This window comes from Candoia aspera, chromosome 2, assembly GCF_035149785.1.
Source record: "Candoia aspera isolate rCanAsp1 chromosome 2, rCanAsp1.hap2, whole genome shotgun sequence".
In the NCBI taxonomy this organism is placed as follows: Eukaryota; Metazoa; Chordata; class Lepidosauria; order Squamata; family Boidae; genus Candoia; species Candoia aspera.
The window spans coordinates 53,929,126-53,939,421 of NC_086154.1; the positions used below are offsets into that span (position 1 = coordinate 53,929,126).

The 10,296-nt window shown below is 40.3% G+C and overlaps 1 protein-coding gene across 2 annotated transcripts in view; it reads left to right on the forward strand.

Annotated features, from left to right (window-relative positions):
• Positions 1-9,322, forward strand: part of TAMM41 (TAM41 mitochondrial translocator assembly and maintenance homolog) — a 30,048-nt gene extending 20,726 nt beyond the window's left edge. For both annotated transcript variants that reach the window (XM_063291842.1, XM_063291843.1), the window contains 2 exons: positions 628-690; positions 7,671-9,322. In XM_063291842.1, coding sequence (XP_063147912.1) covers positions 628-690; positions 7,671-7,744 — 137 coding nt within the window. In that variant the 3' untranslated portion in view covers positions 7,745-9,322. The remainder of the gene's footprint in view (positions 1-627; positions 691-7,670) is intronic.
• Positions 9,323-10,296: the final 974 nt, after the last annotated feature.

Below are 10,296 nucleotides of genomic sequence, written 5' to 3' on the forward strand. Positions count from 1 at the left end.
GTGAGGCAACTTGGCCAGGGCTTCCAGACCTGGGCTGCAACAATCCAGAAGACCACCAGATGACAGAAGAGAGCTAGTTTTCTCTCTTTGCTGCTATATAGTGTTTTTTAACCACATACTACTCTAGGATCTCTTAGGAAGGAAGTAGTCTTGTACTACTTCAAATTAATAACAAGGTATAGTTGATATCTTCATCAAGAATTGCAAATAGCCATGATTGGCTGCAAGGGAAAACTTGGATTTTATTTGTGAAGGTCGCTTCATTACACAGAACAGTTTTTGAATGTCCATATATGTGTTTTATTTATTTATCTGTTTGTTTGTTTGTTTGTTTATTTTTCAGATTTAATTACCGCCCATCTCCCCCAAAAGAGGGACATGTTATGTTTTGAAAGCACTGGAGCAAACATGTGAATCTCCCTAACAAAATCAAAATTTGCAGTATTTGTGGGATAATTGCCTGGTTATTCTGCCATGTGTGATTTAAGTGCTTCTGGAATAATATTTGATGTTTAACCCCTTTAAAAAAAATCTCAAGAATAACATCTGGCTCTGTTTATCTTCTCCCTCCCTCCCTCTCTCCCTCCCTCCCTCTCTCTACCTCCTTTCCCCCTCCTCTCTCTCCAGGTATTTCAAGAATTGTGGGGTTGTCCAGCCTAATTCAGAGTGCTAAAACTACCCTAACAGCTGGTAAGAACATGTGTGCAGTGTTTTTCCAGATAAATCTTGTACTCAAAGATACAAGAGTGTTTTTTGCAAAAGGAAAGGCTGAAAAATGAATAAAAGTTCACAAGAGAGGCCATTGATTTAAATGTTTTAAATGCTAATCCTGTGGCTAAGTTGCTTTCTGCACCCTGTGAACCTAAGTAGTACAGTGTACAAAGCAGTTGGAAAGCAATTCTTGTCTGCTGTTGAGAGCCCCCACTCTAATCTCTCGGCCTTTGGGCCTTTCTCTCTCTGCTAACAAAGCTGCTGTGTGCCGTTGAGCTAGTGAAAAATAATTCTGCGTTTACTGGTTAAGATGATAGGGTGTATGAGTTTGTGACTTGCTAAGCTAGGCACTGTGTGATCTAATAAACTGTAGTTCTTGAAAGCACTTCAGCAAGTATTAAAGAACACTTAAAAATCACAGCTTTAATTGCAGTTACTTTAGTTTGCTTTATTTTTTGCTATTCTATGTTGCTTCTTGATGTGGCTTTTTCAAACCGCCTCTAGATAGAACACTACTAAAACTGGAAAACTGAGCCTAATTTACACTTTATGATGGGAGCTATGTTTATTAAAGCAGTAGAAGTAGTGTTTGTGATAGTAAAACTACATATTGCTATCAGTGTGACATGTGTTCCTGCCACTGTAAAGTGTGATTTGGACAAAATTAAAAAAAATTTTTTTTTGCAGAACTATGTCTTAAAATCTAGGCTTAAGGAAAGCTGTTGTCTACTGAGACTGGAATCTTTTCCAACCCTTTGCAGAGGCTGAATTTGAGACCTCCTGCATACAAATAATATTTTCTATCACAAAATTGCAATCCTTTCCCAGCTGTAGCTTTTTCCATGGAATGTGAAGTTAGAGCTTCCCATAAGGAGAATGGGGTCTGCTGCCAAAAACACAGTTCTGTGTTGCATTCCTCCCATCCCCTCTGTAATGTGTAGCACAGTTTAATTCAACATCATAATATTGACCTATTCCCCTGTCACTAGCAGTAACTGATCGGAAGCAAGGGTAAGAAAGTTAACAATATAATGGCCATAGGTCAAGAGGTAAACCAGGCTACATATTACTGGGAGGGTGAGGAGACTGAGGAAGCAAGACGTGGCATTGCCTTTTCTGGAAGTGTTAGAGATACAGCCCTGCTTTGAAAGGGACACTTAATGTCAAGGGCCTGCATGTTTTCAGTGTTATATTTTTGTTGGGATAAAATATATTTCTTTCCTCACTGCGCCTGTGCATTTAGGAATTAGTTTTTCCATGTGCTTTACTGTCACCCTTAATTGTTATGCCAATAAAAAAGAAAGGAAGCATATAAAAAAGCGAAGGTGCTGTGCTGTCTTGTTGCATTGCCTTCCTGGGTTATGAATATTATGAAGCCTTCTTTGTCAAGTTTCTAATAGTCTGCGGTGCTTTCTGTGATGAACTGATCCCAGTTGAGATAATACCTTCTATGTCTGCCACTTCAGCCAGTTGCTAGTACCTGCATAATGGAGCATTAGCCCTCTGGTCAAAACTCTTTAATTGGTAGGAATCCCTGTATAACTTGACTCTGGATTGTTAACTCATTCTGATTTACTGTTAAGTTGGATAGCCTCTCTGCATCAGTGCATTGATTGTAGCAGTGCAGCAGATGTTTTAAGATATAACCCCAATTAAGTTTGGCTGTTGTGTGGGTGTTTTTCATATATTTTGCTGTGTACAGAGATACCGGTTTAACCACTTAACCATCCTTCTCTTGTTACAGCTATAATTCTTCTAATGAGGCTTTGAACTAGCACAGACCTGCATGACTATTATTTATCGTTCTACATTATCCACCCATCTCCTACACCCCTTTTCCTCTTTCCCACACCGACTGTATTCGGATTTTAATAGCAGCAGGCTTGAGGCAGAATCTTCAGGCCAGACGTTACGTTAGGTAACTTGCCTTTTGCCTCTCTATTCTCACCCACTACCATCGTCTCAGCAGGATTCTGAACGTGGTTGGTAACTAGATCCTGCTATGTTGTGAATGTTAGATGTTGCTGCGCTGGCAACCTCTTTCAGTCGAATACCTGTATCTGTAACACTTGCGTCAGCACCTGTGGAAGTACAGGTAAAATAGCCCTTGCTAAGTTCATACAGACCATCTGGTATGCAGTTAGACTGTAGATGGTAGTCATTATGTGGCTGGCAGGTTCTGCTTCCAAACACTGGCATAGAATACAACAAAGGCCTTCAACCATCTAACAGGATTTCCCTTCATCTTGCACAGCCCATGTGGTTTTAAACTAGCTTGAGCCCTATATTTTTGTTTACTTTTGGAGGCCCTATTTAGCTCTTCGAGAAAAGAGCCTGTATGTTTTCTAAAATCTGTGGCAAGACTTTTGGTCTGGTTTCTATTAGAAGTAGCACCATCCACTGATTTATTTTTCTTCTTGGACTTATGGCATATAAAGCTTTGAAATGCTTTCTGTTTAGATGCTTCACAAAGAGAGCTGCATGGTTTGTGTCTTTAAAAATATGGTGCATTTGGCAACCTTATGTGAAATAAAATAAGCTTTCATATACTTGCAGTAATGATCTTGTGTCAGGTATAGCTTTCTGCGAAAAGCATGCAGTCCTGTGGACTCTTGAGTATGAGTGTGGGGACGGGGGTTAGAAGGAGGAGAAGTAGGTGATCGTATTTGCATGTGTAAAAATATACACACACACATGTATGTATGTATGTATGTATATGGGAAGCATCACCTCCCTGATACTGGTGCTATGTTCAGGACAAGATCAGGAACAATCTTGTCTAGTTTGCATTCCCTTTCTTTTGCTCGGTGTCACTCTTACTGTATATCTTGTTGTATATCTTAACTTTGTAAGCCACCCGGAGTCACCGTGTGTGGGTTGGGCAGCCTTATAAATTTAATAAATAATAAATAAAATAAACATCTGGTCTGTGACCTCTCCTACTTTATGAAAGAGATTGCGCAAAGGTAATTCAAAAGTGTCCACCCAAAGGTGTTGAGGATGTCAAGTATCTGGTGTCCTTGTTCTGTTTTGAGAGACGGAGTTGTTTTTTCTGAGGTTGGATGTTCTGTTTCCCTAAATAAAAGCTCAGATGAAGAAGTGCTATGAATTGTAGGAAAAGAAGGGAACTAGCTGAACTGTCATGACGAATTTCAGCATAATACCATTTAAATTACATAACATGCATATAAAGCATTGGATAAAATATGTTGTTTTGTATGTTTCTCTGAGCACTAGAAGTTCCAAAATAATTTTTTATATTCTCCAGATATTAAAAGCTTGCCTGGTGGCCAAGCCCCATGATCAGCTATACAGCCCATTAGTGTATAGAACAAAGGGTGTCTTTGTGTGAGGCGATGCTGGTTGGCCTTGAGTCCTACCTGAAATGGAGACCTTCCATAAAATATATTTTGCACTGACCAAATGCACAACAGCAGCTGCATCAACTTCAGGGAAAAAGCGACCTGCAATCTTGCTGAACCTCATTAATTGAGAAGAAGGTTTATTTTAAACTTTCTAAAAGGTGCCTCTAATGGGCTCCATTTTCTTGAGGGAATTCCTGAAGAGTTTATAATATTTACTTACAAATATAGTGGTTGAACAGGCAGGGTTAGTTCTAAAACAACAATGGTATCCAACAGCATGTAGGCCAGAGGATTCCAAACACTGCAAAATCTAAGCGTTCTTTCAACAGCTAAATCTGTAATGTATGCCCCACCTGGGTGGGTGGGGAGATAAGACACCTGGAGAAGTTGTGTAGTCTCAGCATGGCTCATCTGTCCTTGGGCAGATAATGATTTTTGAGAAAACACACACAGGAAGACTCTCTACCACATTTTTAGAATGCAATCAAAATCAGAAACCTGAAGCTGTATAAGCTATGTTAGGCTATCTTGGGATTCCAGACTCTTGTGCCACATAAGTACAGTAACACTGATTTTGTCTGCAGTTTTGTGCATGTATTGTTGTTTGTCTATAATTCACATTTCTAAATCCATCTTTAGTACAACATATATACTGATATTCATAGCCAAGAAAATTGACTAGCTTGGAACTAGTAACACACTACAACAGGGTCTGTAATGAAATAATGCGCCTGTTCACGGTATCAACCACCCAGTTTGTTTGTTTGATTTCTGTAGCCACCCATGTCAGCAAGTGACTCTGGGTGGCTTACAACAATAAAACTATAAAACAGTTACAACAATTACAGTTAAAACAATTAAAATATAAAATAAATACAAAACAAATATACATGGCTGCCAAGTAGGCAATGTATGGGTGTTAATACATCCAAGAGGTGGGACCATCCACACGCTTGAGGCTCCAGGCGTGGGCACAAAGCCAGGTCTTCACAGCCTTACGAAAGGCCAACAGGGTTGGGGACATCCTAATTTCTGGAGGGAGAACGTTCCAGAGGGCAGGCGCTACGGAAAAGAAGGCACGCCTTCTGGTTCCCACCAACCGACACTCCCTGACTGATGGGACCTGTAGCATACCCAACCTGCTAGATCAAATTGGACGGGTAGAAACAACTGGGAGAAGACGGTCCCTTAGGTAACCCGGTCCCAAGCCATGAAGGGCTTTAAAAGTGACAACCAGCACCTTGAATTGCACCCGGAAGCACACCAGCAACCAGTGCAGCTCACGTAACAATGGTGTTACATGTGTCGAGTATCTGACACCATTTACTATCTGTGCAGCTGCATTCTGCAACAGGTGAAGCTTCCAAATGCTCTTCAAGGGCAGTCCCATGTAGAGCCCACTACAATAGTCCAGATGGGAGGGCATGAGGGCATGAGTGACTGTGAGCAAAGCCTCTCAGTCTAGGAATGGGTGCAGCTGGTGCACAACCTGTAGGTATGCAAATGCCCTCCTAGCCACGGCTGCCACCTGCTCTTCAAGCAGGAGCTGTGAGTCAACGAGGACCCCCAGATTGCACACCGGGTCTGTCTGGAGCAGTGCAACCCCATCCGGGACCAAAGATGGAAAAACCTTACCACTGGGAGGCCCGCCAACCCAAAGCCACTCAGTCTTGCTTGGGTTGAGTCGAAGCCCATTGCACCCCATCCAGGCCCTTACAGCCTCCAGGCACTGGGTCAGGACATCCATGGCATCACTCGGGCGGTCTGGGGTAGAGATATAAAGCTGAGTATCATCAGCATATCGATGGTATCGTACCCCAAACTGTTGGATCACCTCCCCCAACGGTTTCATGTAGATGTTAAATAGGAGAGGGGAGAGAACTGAGCCCCGAGCCACCCCACAAAGTAGGGGACGTGGGCTGGACCTCTCCCCCACTATCAACACCGACTGGAACCGACCCCGGAGGAAGGAGGAGAACCAGCACAGTACTGTGCCGCCCACCCCCAACTCCTGAAGCTGGTCCAGAAGGACCAGAAGAAGTTATGTCTTCTTTCAGAGTGTTCCATTCCATTCTCCCACCTCAGTTTTTTGCCTTTCCTCAACATTGTCCCCTGAACATATGCAGTTTTTGTAGGAGGAGGTTATTTCCAATTTGTTCTATTTCTCAATTTTATTTTTTTGTTGTTGCTTTCTCAGCAAATCTTGATTTCTCCCTCCTGTAAACATCAAGATGGGTAGGGGAAGAAAGAGTGAAGCTTCTGATGGAAAAGCCAGAGAAAAAAGTTTTTATTCCCTTAATAAAGAGATCTCCAGATGGTCAAAGACTGAAATATTTTGTAGACCCCAGATGTGCTTAGAACATTGGCTGTTCAAATTAAAATGGAGGATATGGGCAAGAGTGAAGAGAAATTCAAATAAGTCACGTTGTATGTAAGGGTCAAAACTTATTCTTGTCCATAGGGCTAGCCCTCTTGGAGTATGAATAGAATCTGTTTTCCATAGTGCTTAGAGCCTATGCTTGACAGCCATTTTAATAAATACTGCTCTGCTTCATTTTGAGTGAGTGTAATATATGCATTTAGCAAGTATTGATGGCACATAATAAAAATGAAGCAGCAGCTGTTTGTCAGGTTATATGGAAGTGAAAAATAGAAATCAGACTGCTGTATCAGATGTAGACATACTCTCAAAGGATGGGGGAATGGTTTCATTTACAGTGAAAGGTGTGAGGATACCAGGAAGTTTAGGAAGTGACAATAGGCAAAACTAGAAGGAAGTAGTTCAGCAATTCTGTACGTCCTGTACAGTATGCTATTTAATTACATGATAACACAAAAAGGCTGCCTAAAACCTTGAAGATTGCCTTCTCTTTCTATGGAGTCTGAATTTACAGGGGACAACAGGGTAAGATTGAGAAACTAAACTTTTCAGAAATGTATTGGGGACTATTTTAATAGATTAATGTACCAATGAGTATTGCCAAATAGGCTAGAGAGTTAACCATGAAATTGTAGGCTGCTTCACCAAACGATGCAGTATGGAGAAGTACCTGGAAAATTGACTAAAGATACTCTTCAGCTCTCCAGTTTCTAAATTGGTATTAACAGAGAGCAGGAATCAAGGGTATTCATGGAAAAGGAAAGCAACACATTTTTAGTGTCACATAAAATTATTCTACTTTGTTTTTCTATCAAAGAAGCTTAAGTTAATATGTACGAATGCTGGTAACATAAACAATGTAAAGTTGTCATAAAACCAATTATAATCATTTATAATAATTTGTAATAGCAGTTAAAGCAAGAAAGCAACTTAGTGAATACCAACTTGAATAAAAATCTGTTAATTTGTATATGAATAGTAAAAGAGAAGAGACCTAGCAGTTTTTAATGGGGAAAAGTGTTTCATGACCTCTGTGCAACTTCTGCAAACAATTATCACAATAAATTCTCTCATGAATTTATGCTGCAGTGTCCAATGTTAACATCTCAGCAGCTGATAGGTTGACATGGCTAAGTTTATGAATGTAAGGGGTTGAATTCTAGCCCATTAAAATTTTCCATCCGTTATTTACATAATATTTTTTTAATTTAAAGGGATGAAAAAGTCATTGATCTACAGCATGAAGAAGATGTACAAAATGTCAAAGGGATGGCTAAGAACATCATGACATCTGTGAAGCTAAAGCTTTGAAAAACCTGATCCTCTGGTGACTAAAGGTTCTTCTAGTTCTGTTTTTTGCATCACCTTTTCTTGGAAGACAAAGTGTATGGAGAAACTTTGTTGTGCTATTTATTTACAGACAGCTTTACAGAGAAGATAACAGATTAAATCTTCTTTTTCTGCTTCCTTGAAGACTATCTGGAGTGGTTTCCCCCACGCTTGTTAGCATTTTTCTGACTTTTTCACAGTCAGCTTGTTTTGCATGTGTTGTACATGTATCATCTTCAAAATGTCTCTCTTTCCAAGGCCTTATATTCTTGAGGTGTTTTTTCTAATCACATTTGGGGTAAGAGTTTTGTAGGACTCCTCCTATTCTTGCACCATTCACTTCACCAAGAACTTGTAATGGTCTCGTCGTACAGCTTAAGAAACACTAAATAGCACTGCGCTGAATTCTTTTGCTTATGGCACTCCTACTGTGTAGAGCTACGTATCAAGTAACTTTGAGAAAGGTCAGACATGTGTTTTCAAGGCACAGTTGACATCAGTGTAATTCACAGCCAAATATTGGTGAGTAGGTCATATTTCAAAACAAGGTCAGGTTATTGTTGAGTTGCTGGGATTAATAATAGGGGGTTATTTAGATATATAATGAAAGAGTTCTGCCTTGCTGCCAATTCACAAAATGCTTTTAATGTCAGACTGTACAGTCTCCAGGTAGTCCAACCAGGCTCAGTAATACCTAACTAACAATGGATAAAATCAAGGAACAATATTTTCCATCAGTGTTTAAGGTTGCTTTTCTTCCTCAATATCCAAAGCAATGAACTTCAGCTACTGGATCATAAAGGCAAACTGCTAAATTGGTTTTCTAAAATTTAAGGCTTGGACTAGGGGCAATGAAAACCAAGTGCTAGTCCTGCCTTAGGCATTGAAGCCAACTTTGGGTCACTCTCTCCCTCTTAGCCCTTGGAAGAAGGCAAGGGCAAAACACTTCCAAAAAATGTTGCCAGGAAAACTGCAGAGACTAGTCCATTTAGTCACCAGGAGGTGAGACTGACTCAAAGGCACAAGAAGGGTGGGTGAGAGGAAAAAGGGAAAGACATGCAACTGTCACTTTATTAAAAGAAGGATTTGAATTATGAAATTGATCCTAAACACAACTCCTCAAAGTGAGAATATGTAGTGATTTGGGGTGGGGCGGGGATATTTATTCTCTGTGCCCCATTCTCCTCCTTGCTTATGAAAGCTTCTGCATATGAAGTGTGATTTTATAGTTAAATCATTGCATGGGATTAGCTATGGAAGTTGACTAATAAAAAGGGAAATGGTATAAATTATGTGGAGGATAAAACCTTACTTCCAGTAGTGGAGACATTCTTAGAAAACATGAGGAAGAGAGTATTGTTGAACTCATCTCCTAGTTTGGCTGCTCAGATACCGTACATACGGAAACACCCCTCTAGGAACTGAATGCCTGTTACTAAGACAGACCTTTTACTTGCTGTATGCGTGCCTACAGAGAGATGGGAAGGGTTTGCTATATGTGCTGTGGCTTCTCCCAAAAGAAAAAGTAATGGGAGCATAGTGAAATGGCGCTAGGGAAATAAAAAGGATGTTCTCTCAAGAACTGCAGTTTTCTCTTTCAGCTATTGGCTTCAGCCAGTGTAGCTGGTAATCAGGAATGTTGAGAACTGAGTTAGAAGAAGACTTGCAGACCCAAGGTGTAATTTTCCCCAACCCACTCCACAGCACAGTTCAAGTTTAAATTGATGTAATAAAAGAAATAGTAAGCCACAATCACAGAAATGAGGAATATTTTAGAAATAATTTGACAATGAAAACAGGCATGTCTGTGTGTATATGGTATAGACTTTGACACAGATCTAGAGGTTCTCAACATTTTAATATTCTGTTTTCCTCGGTTAAAAAAACTAATTCCCGATTAATAATTGGAATCATGAAAATGGTGGGCTCTTGATGAAAGTTTTTAAACTACAAATGTCCAGGATTATCATATGGGCCAAGGGCTAATTATAAGGAATTGTTAATGCCAAATACCTTTATGGAAGAGTTCATGAAAATGAGATACATACTGAGCAATTTCTCTACTGAAGTTTTTTAATGTCATTTAAGAAGCCCTGGTGACCATTGTGGCAGGATGGATGGATATTGCACACTGAACAATGTAGTGGCTATGGCCCCTCAGAACTTCCTTGAACAATCTTTAAAAATTATGTGGTATGGAATAAGCCACTGATCTCAGTCAAATGGAATTAACAATGGCAGATGATAGCAGTAGAACCAGTCTTGACACATGAATGTGTGTGTGATGACTGCCCACTCAACTTACCATTAAATTCAATTCATACGTGATAAAAGTAGAAATCACTTTAATGGAGTGTAGTATGCAGTACAGTGAAAAAGTTGCGAATGGAAGTTTCCGCACTTTCTCTAAGAAACAGCCCAATGAATTCAACGCCTCCCCCTTCTTTGGTACGCAGCCCCCCTTCTTGTGCCAGTTCGTCCAGTCCTGTGCAGATGTCTCCAACGGCCCAG